Below are 21001 nucleotides of genomic sequence, written 5' to 3' on the forward strand. Positions count from 1 at the left end.
AGCTAACACTGTGGGACAAACTGCCGGCACCCTCTCAAGGCCTGATTCTTTCCAGACGGAGAGGATGACAAAAATAACCTACACTTGACTAGCAATTTACCACTTACAAACTACTTTCACACATGTTACTGCATTTTTACTTTGGGAAGGAAGTCTTTAGCCCAAAAGAAAATGAAACACACTACTGTTAAGTAATCCTGCCAAATAGATAGGAAGTGCATCTTAAACCCAGCTGGACAACAGCGTGAGCCATTGTTAGGATCCCACTACAGACTAAAAAACTCCTAAAGGTAGCTTTCTTCCTATTTATAGTTAAAAGAATAGCCAAGATTAGTACAAACTAAGAGACAGTGGTAAGTGCTAAGGATATTTAAATTATAATTCAAAAGTTGGCCGGGCACAGTGGCTCATACCTGTAATCTCAATACTTTGGGAGTTTGAGGCAGGTGGATCACTGAGGCTAGGAGTTTGAGATCAGCCTGGCCAACATGGCAAAATCCCAACTCTACTGAAAATACAAAAATTAGCTGGGTGTGGTAGTAGGCGCCTGTAGTCCCAGCTACTCAGGAGGCTGAGGCAAGAGAATAACTTGAACTTGGGAGGGAGAGGTTGCAGTGAGCCGAGATCATGCCACTGCACTCCAGCCTGGTCTACAGAGCAAGATTGTCTCAAAAAAAAAAAAGTCATTTCAAAATTCTCATATCCAGTAGTATGTAATGATATCATTTCCAGATGTGAGGCCATCCTAGAGCTCAGAGACTTCAATTTCTAAGTGGAAAAGAAGTCAAGAGTTTCTTATTTGTTTTGTGACTTCCTGATTGTCCGCAAGCCTTAAACTTGTCTATAAGCATGAACTGAAGTCACCTCCACCTCTTACAAGTCATCACTAGTTATCACACAGAGCCTCTGCACTAAGCCTCAGTGTCCCCACCTACGAAATATGTCTGTCATCCAGATTACACCAAATTCCATGAGGAAAGGCTCTAGTCCAGTGCCTGTCACGTAGTAAATGCACAAGTAAATGTGCTATATTCACATCTGCCTCCCCAGCTGTTCACAACAAAGGCGCCCGTCGTGTATAGTCTGCACACACTAGATAGAAGGCAACCCTCCACTACCTCATCGCATCAATGAAAAGCTTGCCTTGGTAACACTAAGCATAAAGAATGACATAGTTATAATCTTCTGTATCCCTACAAATTAAATACTCTGTGCACAATCTTGAAAAATTAAATTTGTAGGTTATTTCTTTGACTAAGGTCTTCAATCATGCAAAGTGAAGTGAAACACGGCTAATTTCAGTTTTTAAAACTTTCACTGAACATTATTTGAAGCCAAATTAATGCTTTAGTTATGGGCACAGACATCCTCAATTGCGCTTATTAATGAGCGCTATCATGATTAAATGAATTATGCAGCTGAACCATGTGAAGCTGTCGTTCTCATCAGTCTAAATGGATGAGTACTGGCAGTTTCATGTGCTTCCACCGAAGCCCATCACCAGGGCCTGTGCCCGGTGCTCTCTGTAGGGCAACGAATTTCATTCTCCTAATTGCTCTGAAGTGATGTGAGCATCACCATTCTTCAGGTGGTCAAGGAGCTTGCCCAAAATCCACAACTGACATGCAGGGTGGGCACTCTAGCACCCCATCCCTCGACCTCCACTTCTTAGCCACATGCAGAGGGCTCTGTTCATCTCTATTTGCATTTGGTATCTTCATTTTTTTTTTCTTTTTGAGACAGAGTCTTGCTCCATCACCAGGCGCCAGGCTGGAATGCAGTGGCACGATCTCGGCTCACTGCAACCTCCGCCTCCCAGGTTCAAGCAATTCTCCTTCCTCAGCCTCCCCAGTAGCTGGGACCGCAGGCTCGCATCACCACATCCAGCTAATTTTTGTATTTTTTAGTAGAGATGGGGTTTCACCACGTTGGCCAGGATGGTCTCGATCTCTTGACCTTGTGATCCGCCCGCCTCAGCCTCCCAAAGTGCTGGGATTACAGGCATGAGCCACCGCGCCTGGCCCTTCATTTTTTTTTCTAAGAGACGGGGTCTCACTATGTTGCCCAGGCAGGAGTGCAGTGGCTATTCACAGGTGCAATCCCACTACTGACCAGCACGGGAGTTTTGACCTGCTCCATTTCCAACCAGGGCCGGTTCACCCCTCCTCAGGCAAGCTGGTGGTCCCCCACTCCCAGGAGGTCACCATATTGATGCCGAACTTAGTGCAGACACCTGATCAGCATAGTGTACTACAGCCCAGAACTCCTGGGCTCAAGCGATCCTCCCACCTCAGCCTCCCGAGTAGCCGGGACTACAGGCACACACCACCGCACCCGGCTATATTTTGTTAAGAAAAGCAAAGCAAGTAAGTGGTGTTGGCAGGATACGTTTTCAAGAAAATGGAGATGTTACCTCCAACTATCATGCCTTCTTTATATCCCTTTATTCTGCATATCAAGAAACTTGAAATTGATTTAGGACAGTTGGTTTCTGTATTACTATAGAAACAGTCAAAATACTTCAGCTAAAAGTACAAAACTGCAACTCAAAGTGGTTTAAACGTAGTAACATTTATTATTTTTTATAACAAGAAGTCCAGGGTTGGATCCAATGTCTTGATTATATTATTTGAGATCTAGGTTCGTTATTTTCTCTGCTTGCCCTGACAGCATCAACTGTAAGGCTGGCATTCGGGGACACATGCTTCCTTATTCATCTCCAGTGAAGAAGTCTCTCCCCCATCCCTCAGATCTAGATGTAGCTACTCAGGTCATGTGCCCACCTCTGGACCACGCACTGTTGGCAGAAGGATGCCATGTACTGACCACCTTATGCCTTGAATGCAAAACCCATCACTGGCACACAATAAGATGGCTAGGGCTGTCTCAAACCATTGATTTTCAATCCTGTCTCGTGTTAGAATCCTTTGGAGAGACTTACAAATCCTGACACCTGGGGGAAGGGAGGGGGAGGGGAAGGGAAGGGGGAGGGGAGGGGGAGAGGGGGAGAATGTGCTCTCTGAAACCCCCTTCTGGAGTTTAGCACCTCTTTCCCTAAGTCAGATGATCCACGAAAGGGAGGATGGAGCCCTGAATAAAGTTGAGGTTCTGTTAGAAATGAAAAAAGGAAAAAGGGTATGGGATAAGCCATCGATGGTGTCCATTCTACACAGACACAACCAAATCAATCATGAAGAAAGGCAACACAGGTCCTTCTCCAAGCTGAGATGGGCTCAGGCACAGCACCACTTTCACCAGTCTCATGGATGGCTCTGTGTCACGCAACACACAGGTGTGAGACAAAGGTTTCTCTTCATTCTTTTCTTGGTCTTAGCGTGCTGTCACCTGACACGACTGTAAGAAAGCCTCTGAAGGGTCCTACAGCCCCGCAGAATGTAAGCAGAGCTCTCCTGCACAGCCTCCCAGGTCAGATGGGGCTAGGGCCCCCACTCTGATCCGTTTCTCGGCCGAAGCTGTGTGGCTGTCCAGGGCCATGGTCTCTGTGGCCTGGCAGGGCGCTCTGGCTTGGGAGGGCGTGAGCCGGAAGAAAAGACTACCTGTGTGCTTTCCCGCCTGGCCGGGGATGCTCTGGGATGTCAGGACTTTGACAGGGCTCAGGAGGTCCAAGTTTTTCTTTACGATTTTAGCCCTTACACAAATGGTATATTTGTGTCCAAGAAACGTAACCCACAAATACTTGACAAATATTAACTCTCCAGTTTTTATCTCCTAAAGAGTTTCTTTTGACATCTGAATACAAAGGGTTTCCAAGACATTATGTAACTAAGATCATCATCAGTTGACTGTGTGCACAGCTGGCAGGCCTACAAATCATATGGAAGATTTAATTAGCTGGGGTTTCCTAATCTCATAAAGAACAATCGTCCTAAGCACCCAGATCCGTCATCAATGAGTTAATGAAGAACATTCAATGGCATCTTTTCTTAAAGAATAATAAAGAATTCATGCAGAAAGAATGATTGCCGAAATTATTCCAATATTGTGGCTTATAGTAAAACAAACAACAAAAATGGAGCAAGCATTACACTTTAGTAACCTACTTCGATGCCGTAAATGCCACTGTCTAAAGATGAACTGCAGGGAACAGTGAACTCCTAGCCCAAGAAAACGTTAAGAAAGGCACAGAGTATTTTGAAGCAAAATAGTTAATTCTTGTTCTTATTTTTCATTTTAGATTGAAATCCTGAAAATTAGGATCTGATTACCCTGAATACAAACACACAAAACTCTTTCAGTAACAAATCCCCCAAAGCAGCATCACCCTAACCACCCACCCTCTTTCCTCTCTGTCCATTCCTCCCAAGCTGCCCTTGTGCCCGACCCTGTGCTCTATGGGAAACCTTTTCAAAGCTCATCAATAATTTTCTGTTGTCAAAGGTTTCTCTTCATTCTTTTCTTGATCTTTGAGTTCTAAGTCTAACAACCATTGTATTCTTCTCAAAGAAATGTTTTTTGTCCCTCTTTTAAAAATGTAAAAGCCCTTGCCTGTGCCTATGTCCTGAATGGTATTTGCCTAGGTTTTCTCCTAGAGTTTTTATGGTGTTAGGTCTCATGTTTAAATCTTTAATCCATCTTGAGTTAATTTTTGTATAAAGTGTAAGGAATGGATCCAGTTTCAGCTTTCTGCATTAGATATCCAGTTTTCCCAACACCATTTATTACCAAAAGCAATGGCAAAAAAAAGGCAAAATAGACAAATGGGATCTAACTAAACTTAAGAGCTTCCACACAGCAAAAGAAACTATCAATAGAGTGAACTGGCAATCAACAGAATGGGAAAAAAATCTTTGCAATCTACCCATCTGACAAAGGGCTAATACCCAGAATCTACAGAGAACTTAAACAAACTAACAAGAAAAAAAACAAACAACACTATCAAAACATGGGCAAAGAATACGAACAGACACTTTTCAAAAGAAGACATTTATGCAGCCAACAAACATATGAAAAAAAGATCATCACTGGTCATTAGAGAAATGCAAATCAAAACCACATTGAGATACCACCTCATGCCAGTTAGAATAGTGATCATTAAAAAATCAGGAGACAACAGATGCTGGAGAGGATGTGGAGAAATAGGAACACTTTTACACTGTCAATGGGAGTGTAAATTAATTCAACCATTGTGGAAGACAGTGTGGCGATTCCTCAAGAATCTAGAGATAGAAATACCATTTGACCCAGCAATCCATTACTGAGTATATACCCAAAGGGTTATAAACCGTTTTATTATAAAGATACACATACACACATATGTTTATTACAGCACTGTTCACAATAACAAAGACTTGGTATCAACTCAAATGCCCATCAATGATAGACTGGATAAAGAAAATGTGGCACATATACACCATGGAATACTATGCAACCATAAAAAGGATGAGTTCATGTCCTTTGCGGGGACATGGATGAAACTGGAAACCATCATTCTCACAAACTGACACAAGAACAGAAAACCAAACACCGCATATTCTCACTCATAAATGGGTGTTGAACAATGAGAACACATGGACACAGGGAGGGGAACATCACACACCAGGGTCTGAGGGGTGGGGGGCTAAGGAGGAACAGCAGGGAGTTGGGGGATTGGAGAGGGATAGCATTAGGAGAAATACCTAATGTAGATGACAGAGCAATGGATGCAGCAAATCACCACCATGGCACATGTATATCAATGTAACAAACCTGCACGATCTGCACATGTACCCCAGAAAAAGTATAATAAATTTTTTTCAAAAGCTGTGATCAAGTAGTAAATAAATAATAAAATGTATAAAGCTACTTCTTGTAAATTTCCATTTGGATTTTTTTTTTACCGTGACGTCAAACTGACCACGTCACACACCAAATTCATCTTCACGTAAACTCATTCCCCTTTCTCAGTATCCTTTGAGTTAATTGTATCCTGGACTACAGTAAAGTTCAGATTACGTTCAACTTGTCAGACTGGATATATGCAAGCCAAACATCTTCTGACATCCCTTGACATATGAAGTGGCCATTTGACCACTCAATTATAACAACAGTGAAAAAAAAAAAAACATTTAAATTATATTTCTTATTAAAGTTATCATGTAAGCTTTGATTAATCAAAGAAAACAGTCCCAGCACTCCCTTGTGAAAAGGCTGACATCTTTGTTCTACCGGACCTTCTGAAGGACAAGTTTCAAGTCAACGTTTGAGAAATGTTTTTAAAGATAAAAACTACATCTTGTATTAGCTCACACTATTAGCCTACTGTTTAGACTAATAGACTCAACAGTGGGCTAATACAGAAGTACTAAGAGAAACACTTGACCAACATAATAAAACATTTACATTTAAAATTCTTTGTCAGTAAAGATCTTAAATATTTTTCTTTTCTATCAAATGGCCACCCAAGGTTCATGTAATAAAGAGGTTGCTTACTAGAATCATAACATATACAGTAATCTGACAATGCCCCACACTTGGGTTGAAAAGAATTATGAAGACACATCACTGAACATTCACTAGTTACTAACCCCCCAGCCTTTCTCTGTATTATGTGATATAGCCAAATTCCAGACACTCAAGGGAATCACATGCCATGTCAGAAGGCAACTGGGGCCATGGAAAAGATGTGGAATCAAAGTTGGGGGAGTGGGCACACTGCCCTCAAGGGAAGGAAAATGATGCTAAGTTAGCTTAAGACAAATCAAAGGACTCACTTACAAAAAACACTGGGTAACTCAGAATCTGAGGAAAAGCTAAACAGCCCAGCCTGGGCAGGGATAAAGCTGGCTGCAATCTGTAGGGCTCCTTTGCATCTCAGGTCAGCATTTATGTCTTGGCTTCAGCAACTGAGAACACAGATAAACTTTCTCCAGATGACCAGGAGCATGGCCACAGGCAGCTCTAGAGTCACATCCAAAAGTTCCATGGCCAAAGAATGGGGAAAAAACACTCTTCTTCACCAGCTCAAGCCAGAAAATTCCTGGAGAAAGACTCTAGCCCAGCACAGGGCACAAACCCACCACTAAAATCACCGCTGTGGCCACAGCCCTACAGCTAGCACTGCTAAGTCTCATCCTGGCCAGTGGTCAGAAGGGCCTGCTGTGGCCAATGAAGGCCTGCTGTGGGGGATGAAGCCCTGCTGCAGGAGATGAAGGCCTGCTGCGGGGGATGAGGGCCTGCTGCGGGGGATGAGGGCCTGCTGTCAGGGATGAGGGCCTGCTGTCAGGGATGAAGGCCTGCTGCGGGGGATGAAGCCCTGCTGCAGGAGATGAAGGCCTGTTTCGGGAAATGAGGGAGTCCCAATATCTGCAGTCCATGCACTGGCAGCCAGTGTATAGTTCCAGTGTGAAAGCCAGGAGGCTCGAGACCCAAGAAGGGCTGGTGTTTCGGTTTGAATCCAAAGACAGGAAAAGGCCTACGTCCCGCTCAAGCAGTCTAGGAGGAGATCCTTTTTATTCTACTGGGGCTCCAACTCACTGGATGAGAGCCACCCACCTGGTTGAAGGCAATCTGCTTTACTCAGTCTCTTATCCAGAGACATCCTCATAGACATACCCAGAGTTAATGTTCAGCAAAATGTCTGGGCATCTCACGGTCCAGTCAAGTTGACACAAAAATAACTGTCTTATGGACCACCTAGTTGGTTTGAATAAAAGCTTCAGCCAGGCGCAGTGGCTCACATCTATAATCCCAGCACTTTGAGAGGCCAAGGTGGGTGGATCACAAGGTCAAGAGATCGAGACCATACTGGTCAACATGGTGAAACCCCGTCTCTACTAAAAATACAAAAAAATCAGCTGGGCACGGTGGCGCACGCCTGTAGTCCCAGCTACATGGAGGCTGAGTCAGGAGAATTGCCTGAACCCAGGAGGCGGAGGTTGCGGTGAGCCGAGATCGCACCATTGCACTCCAGCCTGGGTAACAAGAGCGAAATTCCGTCTCAAAAAAAAAAAAGAAAAAAAAAAGCTTCAAACTTGCATGAAACCCAGCCTATTAATTTTCAGAAGTGATTTTCCCCCACTACACTCAATACCAAAGGTCAAAACAATTTTCCTAAAATAAACTCAGGATTAAGGGAGTTTACCCCTAAGCTGCTGGGAAATACCCCTGGGAGTTTCCTTTTAGGACACTGACCTGATGTGGGACCCCGGCTTTGTCTCTTATCTCCCACCCTGGGGGCCATGAAAACGAAAGGACACATTTGAAAAATACCCTTAAAGCAAGAAGCTAAGTTCTCTGTTAACCTCTGCCCTCTCACTTTCACTTGCCTTTCATGATCTAGGGGTGTGTGTGTATCAAATAAGTAAAATGCTTTCTCTGTCTCACCCAGCATTTTGACTGTTCAGTAAGGACAGGTGGTCAGGGATTTTTCCATCATACCCTTGGCTCCCAATTCATGGCCTGGAAGGGTGGACCATAGGGAGACCTATAGGAAGCTCTCAACCCAAGGTCATGGTGGCTCAAAAGTGGGTGGGAAAATCAGCTGGGCGTGGTGGTAGGTGCCTGTAATCCCAGCAACTGGGAGGCTGAGACAGGAGAATCACCTGAACCCAGGAGGCAGAGGGTTGTGAGCCAAGATCGTGCCACTGCACTCCAGCCCGGGCAACGAGACTCTGAACGAGACTGTCTCAAAAAAAAAAAAAAAAACCAACAACAACAAAAAATCTGGGTGGGAGTGGTAGCTGATGATCAGATTCTGGAGATGTTTTGAATGCAGAACCATCAGGATTTCCTAACAGATTGAATGTGGGTTTAAGAGATTAAAAGTGGTCAAGAATCACTCAAAGTTTTTTTAAAAGTCTGAGACACTAGAAAAATAGTTGTAATGAATAGAGATTAGAATTTGGCATGAGGGAAGATTAGGGGTTTAGTCTGAACACACTGAATGTGAATGTTTATTAGATGTCTATGTGGAGATGTCAAGTAGACCATTCAATCTATGAGTCTAGAGCTTGGGACAGAGGTCTGGGCTGAAGACACAAATCTGGTAGAACCTGATCAATGCTTCATGTTACTCAGACAAGCCAAACAGATATAAGTGGGAATAACTGCCTATCTGCCCTTTTAGCATTGAAAACATGGTAGGAAATGCAGCTTCCTGTGATCACAATAGCAGTCTGCATTAACAGTTACGTAACATGTGGTCACCATCTCAATACACTCTGTCCTCGCCAGTTATTTGCTAGAGTTCCATGCCAGTTCTGTGGCTTAAGAGGAATGTGAAGAATCTGGACAAAGCCTGGGAAAAAGCCAGCCATGTAGTTGAACAAAGGGAAGAAAAATGAAATCCAGCAAAGGTTAAAGGAAATGAGATGATTACTCAGGGATGGTTAACAGCAACTGGATCTGTACTCTCTGAATCAGAGAAGTCTACATACTTAAAAGTAACCTGCCACCTTCAGGGCAAGCAAAAGAAAAGAAAATGAGCTTTCATTGCAGCATGAGTTGTTGTTTTTTTTTTCATTTCAAGTCTTTTATCCCTAAAGCATGAGATATTTAGATTAGAAATAAAAAGGAGAACTAGCACCTATTTAACACCTACCACCTTAGGTGTTAGCCTAAACACTATTGCATTTTAACATACATTAAGACCCCTGAGGAAGAAATTCTCACTTTATAGATCAGAAAAGCAGGATTCTAAAAGGTTAGGTAAATTCACAAGCAGGAAAGCTGCAATTCAAATCTGGGTCTAATGAGTCCAAAGCCCATGTTCTTATTAAAATATATCAAATTTCTTAACAAGTTGATAAAAGTAGAAACTGATTACTAAAAGGGATAATGAGATATTTTTTTCCTCGATCTTTGAAAAATTGGAAGAGAATCTTACCTGCCCAGTATGTTTTCATGAACTAGACCTATTTAAAAGCAAAGGAGTAGAAGCCAGTTTACAAATTATCTCTTAGTCCTAAGCAGTTATGACAGTCTAGATTCTGAAAACAGTCCCACTACCACCAGCACCACCCTCAAGCACCGAGAACTATTCTTGTTCCTATTTTCCTATTCTATTATAAACTATATATTCACCTTCCTAAAACACATACCAAATTCTATAATTTAAGCTTTAAAGTAATCCCATACATAACTCAGGAGTCAAACAACCTAGGCTTAAATAGATCTTGTTTTGTTTGACTTTAGAACAAATGATTCCAAAGATTCTAAAGTAAGATGACCTTGCAATAGATTTATGAGGGGTTGGGCTGTGCTCCCCGTGTTGAAAAAACCAGTAATTATCTTCACGAATAAGAAAGCCTGGGATGATGTCCCAGAAGCAAATATTGCATTAACACAACTTAACAAGCACCTCATATTATCTGTTATTCAAAGCTTAAGCAGGAAAAGCCCACCTGAGTCAAAGAACACAATCTCCGATGAGCAGCAGGAACTAACACTCTTGGGTTGCTTGCTATAGACAGAGCTGCATAAATTAAGATGAAACCCATCACAATTTTCACTCACCCCAGGAAACTTTCGGAGGACCAGAGCTAAAAGGGCCATAGAGAACATTTAGCCTAAACTCTTCTTTAACTCTTTTTCTTAGGAGAAAGTAGGATTACTGGCTGCAAATTAGCCTAAGTAGAGACTGGCATATTGTTTCAGGGGAACTGATTCATAAACCAAGCAAAACCAGACCTAATTTCAACTAAAGGTGAGAAGTCATCCAGCACTAGCTGGGCGCGATGGCTCATGCCTGTAATCTCAGCACTGTGAGAGGCTGAGGAGGGTGGATCACCTGAGGTCAGGAGTTTGAGACCAGCCTGGCCAACATGGTGAAACCCTATCTCTACTAAAATTACAAAAATTAGCCGGGTATAGTGGTGGACACCTATAATCTCAGCTACCTGGGAGGCTGAGGCAGGAGAATCACTTAAACCTGGGAGGTGGAAGTTGCAGTGAGCCAAGATTGTGCCACTGCACTTCAGCCTGGGCAACAAGAGCAGAACCTAGTCTCAAAAAAAAAAAGTCACCCAGCACTAAGGCTTCCACCCCTGAGCCATGTCCTGCTGAGCAGCAGTCCCACAGATTGGTTGGGAAACAGAGTCTGGAGCCAGGTGGTCGGATTCCCAAATCCCGGCTCCACCACCCATAGCTATATAACCCTGCCACCTTACTCACCTCTATGTGCCTCAATTTCTTCATCTATAATACAAAAACAATATTTACCTTACAGGATACTGACAGTAATGCACTTAAAGCCATGATCAGTACTCAAGAAGTGTCAGGTATTCTTTTTTTTTTTTTTTTTTTTTTGAGACGGAGTTTCGCTCTTGTTACCCAGGCTGGAGTGCAATGGCACGATCTCGGCTCACCGCAACCTCCGCCTCCTGGGTTCAGGCAATTCTCCTGCCTCAGCCTCCTGAGTAGCTGGGATTACAGGCACGCGCCACCATGCCCAGCTAATTTTTTGTATTAGTAGAGACGGGGTTTCACCATGTTGACCAGGATGGTCTCGATCTCTTGACCTCGTGATCCACCCGCCTCGGCCTCCCAAAGTGCTGGGATTACAGGCTTGAGCCACCGCGCCCGGCCAGTATCAGGTATTCTTAATTATTCTCTCCCTGGCACCACCACCATCCCCTCCCACAAACCGACACTGTCCGCTTGCTCATGGTCCATGACAACCAGCCCGGATAGTTACCTCATAGTTCAGGACTAGGAACCGCCTCTGATTCTATGATTCCTGAGAGGAAAAAAGCAGTCCAACCCTGGTAGGTAAGTGTTATCAATGGAGCACAAGCGTAGCCTGGACCTGCCCTCAAACTGCAGAAGGTCTAGGGCTTTACCCACTTGCAAGCTAACAAGCTAGCACACTGGAGTTTTACAGATGCTGGCAGAAGACATAAACTCTTGAGTCTGAGACCAAGAACCTGTTATAGCAACAGTCATAGGCAGACTAGCAGTATTTATGCCAGCTTAAGACCCGGTTCCACAGGGCCACATACAGGCTGTGGGCTGTGTCTCAGGAGAGGAACCCCAAGCTGTGGCTGAACTTTGCCCTAGAGGGGCATTATCTTTACTACATGGGTGTAAATAAGCCCACCCTATGCTCTGGAAGGAGACAGCATCTCTGTCCTCTAAGGATGTCTGCTATACACACATCCTTGAAAAGATAGCCAAAAACAAAGGAGGTCGGTTCCTCTGCTCTTAACACACGAACAGGAGAGACCCTGTGTCTCGACAATATCTAAATAAATGGAGACATATACTTGTGTTCATGCACTGGAAGTCTCAATATTGCTAAAGTGTCAATTCTCTGCCAAAATGAACTGTTGCTTCAACACAATCCCAATAAAAATTCCAACAGGATTCTTTTTGGTAGCAAGTGATGAGCTGATTTTTAAATTCAAATGGAAAGGCAAAGGGCTTAAAAATAGACAAAACAACCTTTAAAAAGAAGAACAAAGTTAGAGGACTTACACTGCCTGACTTTAAGATTTATTATAAAGCTATCAAGATTTATTATAAAGCATGGTGGCCAGGCACGGTGGCTCACACCTGCAATCCCAGCACTTTGGGACACCAAGGCAGGCAGATCATGAGGTCAGGAGATCAAGACCATCCTGGCCAACATGGTGAAACCATCTCTACTAAAATACAAAAAATTAGCCGGGCATGGTGACTCGCACCTATAGTCCCAGCTACTCGAGAGGCTGAAGCAGGGGAATCGCTTGAACCCAGAAGGTGGAGGTTGCAGTGAGTCAAGTTCACACAACTGCACTCTAGCCTGGCAATAGAGCAAGACTCTGCCTCAAAATACATACATACATACACACACAAAAATAAGGCATGGTATTGGCATAATAATCCAAAAATAGACAAATGAAACAGAACAAAATCCAAAATGACCTTCACATGTATTGTCAACTGATTGTCAACAAGGTGCAAAGGCAATTCACTGGAGAACAAAGTCTCCAAAACAAATGGTACTGGATCAACTAGAAAGCCTTATGCAAATAAATAAATAAATGAATAAATAAACCTCTCACCACAAATCAAATACCTAAATATAAAATGCAAAACTATAAAACTGCTAGAAGAAAACACATTAGAAACCTTTGTGACTCTGATTTAGGAAAAAAATTACACAACAAAAGCATTATTCTTAGAAGAAAAAGAATGATAAACTTTATCACATTTAAGACAGGTCTTCTGCTCTTCAGAAGATGCTCTTAAGAGAATGAGAGACAAGCCACAAGCTGGGAAAAAATCTTTTTCCAACACATTTGTCAAAGGATGCACAAACTGAATACAAAAAGAACTCTAGATATTGAGTAAGAATCAATCCAATTTTTTAAAATAAGCAAAACATATGAACAGTTATTATCAAAGAAGTCATATGAATGGCAAATAAAACAAGAAAAGATACTCAACATCATTAGTCATAACAAAAATACAAATTAAACCACAGTAAAGTATCACAACATCCCTACTGGAATGTCTAGAAGTAGAGAGAATGACCAGACACAAATACACTGCTGCTGGGAATGTAAGATGGTACAACCACTTTGGAAAACAGGGTGGCAGTTTCCTAAAAACTAACATGCACCTACCATATGGCCCAGGCATTCCACTTGTAGGTATTTGCCAGAGAGAAACAAAAGCATATGTTCATGCAAACACTTGTACAACAGTGCGGCCACGCGCGGCGGCTTATGCCTGTAATCTCAGCACTTTGGGAGACCGAGGTGGGTGGATCATGAGGTCAGGAGATTGAGACCACCCTGGCCAACATGGCGAAACCCCATCTCTACTAAAAATACAAAATCAGCTACATGTGGTGGCACGTTGCTGTAATCCCAGCTACTTGGGAGGCTGAGGCAGGAGAATCGCTTGAACCAGGGAGTCAAGAGGTTGCAGTGAGCAGAGATCATGCCACCGCACTCCAACCTGGCAACAGAGCAAAACTCTGTCTCAAAAAAAAAAAGAAAAAAAATGCTCCCAGCAGCTTTACGTATAATAGTCAAAACCTCAAAAGCTGAATACAACCCAAATGTCCATCCCTAGCTGAATGGATACACCAGTTCTGGTGTATCTACAACATGGAATATTATTTAGCAATAAAAAGTGATAAACTATTGCTACACACAACAACATGGATGATCTCAAAATAGTTATGAGCAAAAGAAACTCAGCAAAAAAGAATACAAACTATATGATTCCACTTATATAAAATTGCAGAAAATGGAAACTACAGTGCAGAAAGGAGGTGAGTCACTCTCTGGAAAGCATGGAGGAGAGGAGCAGGAAGGAGGGACCACAAAGTGGCAGAAGGTGCCTCTGGAGGTCATGGGTTTGCGCATTACCTTGACTGTGATAGCAATTTTACAGGTGGATATCTATATTAACACTTGTCAATTGTTCACTTTAAATATATGCAACTTAATACATGTCAATTATACATCAATAAAACTATTTTTTAAAAAAAAGCATTCACCACCAAATGGAATTGACACTAAAAAATAGAAGTTAATTTGAATTATGAAAAAATAAGAAAAGTTAATTTATTTTTATACTTGGGTGAAATGTATACTCATTGACATATAGTGTTAAAAGTTATGATGAAATTGGGTCAGAACTGTAGGTGAGACTGGTAGTTAAGAGTGAAGAGGAAAGGAAGCAGTCAAGAGAGCTTTTTAAAGAAATTTTACAGCGTGCACACACTATACATGTGTACTTCTCTTCAGAGCTGTGGTGTCTTTCCAATTTCTTTTTACTCAAATTCTTTAACAATGGGTCTTCTCTTTTACCTGATAGAGCCACATACCCACATATAGTACCGTGCTGTTAAAAGAAAATGGGATATGTTGACGCTGTTTACCTGTTTTATGAGACAATTTTTCCTTGTGTTGTAGGGACACCAGTAAATCATAACCAAATTGAAAGCAATACTTCAGAAACAGAACTAGAGACAACTTAACATACAAAGGAATGTTCTAAAATTTGCAATCTTTTTTTTTAAAGAAATAACATCTTGAGATAATCAAAGAAATAACATCTTGAGATAATCAATCCTACTTTCTAATACTTTAAAGTTTCCTTCAGCTACAGAAGAGCAGGTATACAGTAGGCCCCTCTTATCCGCAGTTTTACTTTCTGCAGCTTCAGTTAGCCACAGTCAACCATGGTCTGGAAATATCAAGTGGAAAATTCCAGAAATAAGCAATTCTTAAGTTTTAAATTGCGCACCATTCTGAGTAGCATGATGAAATCTCGTGCTGCCATCCCGCTCCGTCCCATCAGGGATATGAATCATTCCTTTGTCCAGCATAACCACAGTACATACGCTATGCGCCCTTTAGGTCACTCAGTAGCTGTCTAGGTTATCAGGTCAACTGCTGTAGAACCACAGCACTGGTGTTCAAGTAACGCTTATTTTACTTAATGATGGGCCTAAAGCACAAGAATAGTGGTGCTGGCTTATTATTATAATTGTTCTGTTTTATTATTAGTTGTTTATAATCTCTATGTCTAATTACAAATTAAACTTTATCATACAGATGTATGAATTTTAAAAAACATAGTATATATAGAGGGTTTGGTGCTATCTCTGGTTTCAGGCATCTGCTGGGAAACTTGAAACATATCTCCTATGGATAAGGGAGGACTACTGCATAAACCGTATAAGCAGCTGTACAGATAACCACTCCTCTTACCGCTCAAAAGCCACCACAGCAAAGGGATGAATCCTGGACTCTCGCTGATATATTTCAAGCCTTTCAAATTGATGCTCACATTGTACAGGGACATCAGCATTAGCCTGAAATGTAAAAGAAAAAGGTGTTGGAATGCTCCCTCCACATTACATTTCACCCTAAACATATCTCCTAGTTAAGAGGACCTTAACATATTTAGAGCTTCGCTCACATTTTAGATGTCTAATTCTACAATCTGGATAATGAGCATTGTAATATAACATGTCTATGTGAGGCTACAGAAGAAAGGGAAACTTCAGCAATGATATCACATAATACTGCCTTTCATAGGCTCACATAATCAAGAGTCTCAAATGCAGAGAGGATCCCATGGGAAACCTCACAACCCATATTTATTGATTTATCTCTTTTATTACCAATACTGCATTAATATACAGGTAATCCTAAATTTAAAAGAGTATTGTAATCTCAAAGTTCAATTCAGCCATCTAAAATCTAAGGATACCTTTTCATTCAATGAACATTACACATGACATCCAGGTAGCCAGGTCAGGCCACAGGACTGCATAATCACAGTATGAGAAATGAAGAGTACTTCAATGCAATCATCCCTCACGATCAACAGAGCAGTTTACTGAGTAGAAAAGGACTTTACAAGCTGTTTCAGGGTTAACCACGGCTGGCAATGCAGAGTCTGATGAAAGTCAGAAACCTCAGGACTTTGGTTTCTGCAAATACTGCAAAATACAGAGATCCCAAACACTTTACACAGCAGAGCAATAAAAAGGCTAGACAAAGTTTTCTCAAAGCCTTTGAAATAATGAATGAGTTTGCAAGAAATGAAAGGAAAACATCTCTGATGAGGAACAAAGTAAGAGCACAAAATCTGAGAGAGAACTGCAAAAGATACTAAGATTCCAGAAGACAGGAGCTTCAGTTAGAGTGGCTTCATGCAGGGACAGAGGGAAAAGCCTCAGAGAGACACGGGCATTAAGTTCACAGGCCCTGCAGGGTAAACTTACAAGCTTAGCAGGAATTCACATTTTTGGTAGGCCTGAAAAACCCCAGGCCAGTACTTTTAATATAAAACAGACCTGGGATAGAAGCTCCCCCAGCTTCCTGGACATTAAAGGAAAGGATCCTCAACCTGGTCTTCAAAGAATTCCCACAAATACAGTACCAACAAATGAGAATGCAGTACAAGAAAACATAATAAAACACACGACAAAAACAAGACCAAGTAAGTAACAGCCAGCACAAAGAACCAACGACAGGGATAGAACCAAACATTTTTCAGATACTAGAAGTATCAACTGCAGAACAGAAAAACTAATATGTTTAATAGGTGGAGATAATTTTAAAAGAAATTAAAAACATAATCAAGAAACTAGGACTCTACGAATGACCAGCCAATTCAAAAATAACAGCAGAATTTACAAAAACAAAAACAATAATTAAAATGTAAAACTCAAGGATAATTAGACACATGGAAAAGGATAAATACTAAACAGAAAATAGAGCTCAAGAAACAACAGCAAGAAAGAAAACTAGATGAAAGAGAAGTTAAAGTACAAGGAGGCAAAAGTGAAAAGTTCAACATTCTTCCAAATAGGGTCCACAAAGAAAGAACAGAAAGAATGAAGGAGAAAAAATATTTCAAAAATGTTTTCCAGAAATGAGTAAATATAAATCCTCAGATTCAGGAGGCACAAAAAAGTCTCAAGAAAGATAAACGAAAATAAATACAAATCTACATATATCACAACCAAACTTTAGAAAATTAAAGACAAATTTTATAAAGCAGCCAGAAAGGACATATTACCTATAAAAGAGCAATTACACCAAAAGCTAGGCTCTCTATATTTACCAAGTATAAAGAGAAAATAATAATAAATTGCAAACCTAGCAAAAAGATTTTCATCAAAAGAGGTAAAAATATTGTCAAAGATAATCTCAGACATTTTAAACAAACAGATCTGAACTGAAAGAATTTGAAGGACGGACTACGGAAAAAGGAAAATGACATCAGAAGAATATTCTGAGATACAAAGAGAGGGTAAGTAAAGAGAGATGTAGGTGAACAGAAGTAAACATTAGTGGTAAAAGCAGTAATTAAAATCTCTATGGGATTTTTGAAACTTTTCAAAATAAGATACAGTCCATGACTGCATGTAATCCAGGATGTAAGTATTAGAACATTCTAAGATCCTTTACTGTTCAGGTGAGAAAGACATTAATTACTTTCAAGTATACCAAATACATCAAAGTATGCTTTAAAAAAGGGGCTATCACTGAAAGAAATAAAGGTAAACTTTCAAGACACTAGAAGAATAAAATGAAATCAAAAAAGATCTTAGTGACTTTGAAAGAAAGATAAAAGAGAAAGACCCTGTTGAAAGAAAGAATAGAAAAGGAATGGAAAGAGAAGGAAGAAAGAGGGTGGAAGGGAAGGAGGGAAGGAGGGAGAGAGGGAGGGATGGAGTGAGGGAGAAAGGGAGGTAGGGAGGGATAACTCAGAAAAAATCACAATAAAAAAATAGGACAATAAATCCAATTATCTCATTAATCACAAATGTTAATGAACAGGATATTCCTATTAAAAGACATAGATGATAGATTGTTAGAGGAAAAACAAAATGCAACCATGGACTATTTCAAAGAAACACACTTGAAACAAAAGTTTGCAGAAAGGGGCTGGGTGTAGTGGCTCACACCTGTAATCCCAGAACTTTGGGAGGCCAAGGCGGGCAGACAGCTTGAGGCCAGCAGTTCAAGAACAGCCTGGCCAACATTGCAAAACCCTGTCTCTACTAAAAATATGGAAAAAATAGCCAGGCGTGGTAACGTGCACCTGTAGTCCCAGCTACTAGGGAAGTTGAGGCAGGAGAATCTCTTGAAAGCAGGAGGCAGAGGTTGTAGTGAAGCAAGATCGTGCCACTACACTCCAGCCTGGGCAACAGAGTAAGATTCTGTCTCGGAAAAAAAGAAAAACAGTTTGTGGAAAGGTTGAAAGTAAAAGAATGGGAAAAGATATATCAAATGAATACTAATGAAAAAGAAGAAAGAGAAGGCTGAGGTCGCTACGTTAACAGAAAAGAATATAGATGGTACAGTGGCTCATGCATATAATCACAACACTTTCAGAGGCCGAGGCAGGAGGATAGCTTGAGCCCAGGAGTTGGAGACCAGCCTGGGCAACATGACAAGACCACATCTCTGAAAAAATATAAAAACTAGCTGAGTGTGGTGCCATGCACCTGTGGTCCCAGCTGCTGGAGCGGCCGAGGTGGGAGGATCACTTGAGCCCAGGAGGTCGAGGCTGCAGTGAGCTGTGATAGTGCCAGTACACTCCAACCTGGGTGACAGAGCAAGACCGTATCTCAAAAATAGTAATTAAAAATAAACAATAGTAAAAGAAAGAAAAGAAGGGAATGCAACTTTAAAAATTAAGAGGCTAAATATTTCATGCTGAAAAGTTCAGTTCATCAAGAGGGTAGCATTTTAAACTTGCAATGTACCTAGTAATATAGCCTCAAAAATACATAAAGGCACAAACTGAAAAACTACAAGAAAAAGCTGACCAGTCTACAATAATGGTAGATTTTAAGACATCTCTTACAGCACTTAATACATTAAGCTGATTCTCTGATCCATTACACAATTAAGTTAAAAAATCAATTTTTAAAGTAAGTTTTTAAACTCTAAGCAACATTTAGAAAATTAAAAGTACACCTCTATAAGAATAAGTCAAAGAAATTATGAGGAAAATTGGGCAACTGAGCAAGAATGACTATACGAAAATAAAACTTGTGAAGCTACTGGAACACAAACAAACACACACACACACACACACACACACACACACACACACACCCTTAAATACTTATTCCAGCAAAAAAAGCTGCAGCAATGGCAGAGTAACTTGCATTGGACTAACTCTCCCACCAGTAAGAATCAAATTCTGAACAAAATATAGGAACCTATTTAAGGGAATCGGAAGGCAGCCAAAGGCAGGCAGAAACTGAAGAGAAGTGGCCCCTTGAAAGAAGAGAGGTGGCTCATGCCTATAATCCCAGCATTTTGGGAGGCCAACATCGGAGGATTGCTTGAGCCCAGGAGTTCAAGACCAGCTTGGGCAATACAACGAGATCCCATCTCTTCAACAAAAAACAAACAACAACAACAAAAAAACATAGACAGACATAGTGGCACAGGCTTGCAGTCTCAGCTACTCAGAAGGCTGAGGCAAGAGAATCACTTGAGCCCACGAAGGCCAAGGCTGCAGTGAGCCATAATGGTGCCACTGCGCTCCAGCCTGGGTGATGGAGCAGAACCTTGTCTCAAAAAAAAAAAAAAGAGAAGCTTTTTTAGACAAAGAGGGCAAATATATTGAGGTTTAGGCAAGGCCACATGTGGGTAAACCTCCATCTAGGCACCGAGGAAGGAGAGCTAAGCAGATCCCGGGCACAGTCAGTGCCTGAAGAATATCTCAGTTGATAGTGTTACTACTCAGTTATTTCCTTTATATAATCCTTTATATATAATCATGTATTAGTTTATAGTCAGAACAATTAGTGCCTGAAGAATATCTTACTACTCAGTTATTTATATCTGCGTTCATAGTGGGAGGAATGCCTAGAGTAGACACGGTGCAGAGATAAATTAAGGAATAAGCAGCTATATATATATAATCTTATCTTACTTACAGTCGGAGGAATGTCTAGAGCAGACACAGTGCAGAGCACAATTTAAGGGAAAAACAGTTATATCAGGACAAGAACTTATGGCCCAGGAGGCAGCTCTCAGTATCGTAAAGATACCAGCTGTACGGCAGGCTTGGAGCAAGAGCCACTCCTCCTGGAGAAGGAGTTGTAGTACCTTGTGTCCAGTTCTTGTGGAAGGCTGCCCTCAGACCCGCAATCCCACGAATGTCCGAGGGCTTAAAACCCCTCCGGTATAATGGCAACTTGGTGACTGTATAACTTGTCAGCTCTCTAGCTACTGTGCTAAGAGCATCCTCCTACAGAAATCACTGGAAGCTGCCAGCAGGTGGCTGTAGACCTTGTCAGCTCTGTTGCTGCTTAAAGCATCCTCCTTTAGAATTCCTTAGAAGTAGCCTGTCCCTAGATAAGAGATATTGCACACTGCATCCTCTTCACTGCGCATGGCCCACCTCCGAGCCTCGGTGACCTGATGGGGGTGACCTCTGCTTATCGCCCACATGACTGTCTTGACCCTATCACTGTTCTTAAGATGACTTCACTCACTACCCTGCCCCCTAACCTATACCCAATAAATACAGACGCTCCTGGACGTTCAGGGCCTCGCCTGTCTCTGCTCATAGGTGGCGTGGC

General features: G+C 41.5%; 1 protein-coding gene across 1 annotated transcript in view; it reads right to left on the minus strand.

The window, feature by feature from the left end:
* The window catches only part of HSF2BP (heat shock transcription factor 2 binding protein), a 91423-nt gene that overhangs the window by 19964 nt on the left and 50458 nt on the right, over positions 1-21001 (minus strand). The window contains exon 6 of the mRNA XM_012444800.2: positions 15648-15751. Coding sequence (XP_012300223.1) covers positions 15648-15751 — 104 coding nt within the window. The remainder of the gene's footprint in view (positions 1-15647; positions 15752-21001) is intronic.

This window comes from Aotus nancymaae, unplaced genomic scaffold (genome assembly GCF_030222135.1).
Source record: "Aotus nancymaae isolate 86718 unplaced genomic scaffold, 86718_ANA_hifiasm-v0.15.2.pri h1tg000022l_1, whole genome shotgun sequence".
Taxonomy (NCBI): domain Eukaryota; kingdom Metazoa; phylum Chordata; class Mammalia; order Primates; family Aotidae; genus Aotus; species Aotus nancymaae.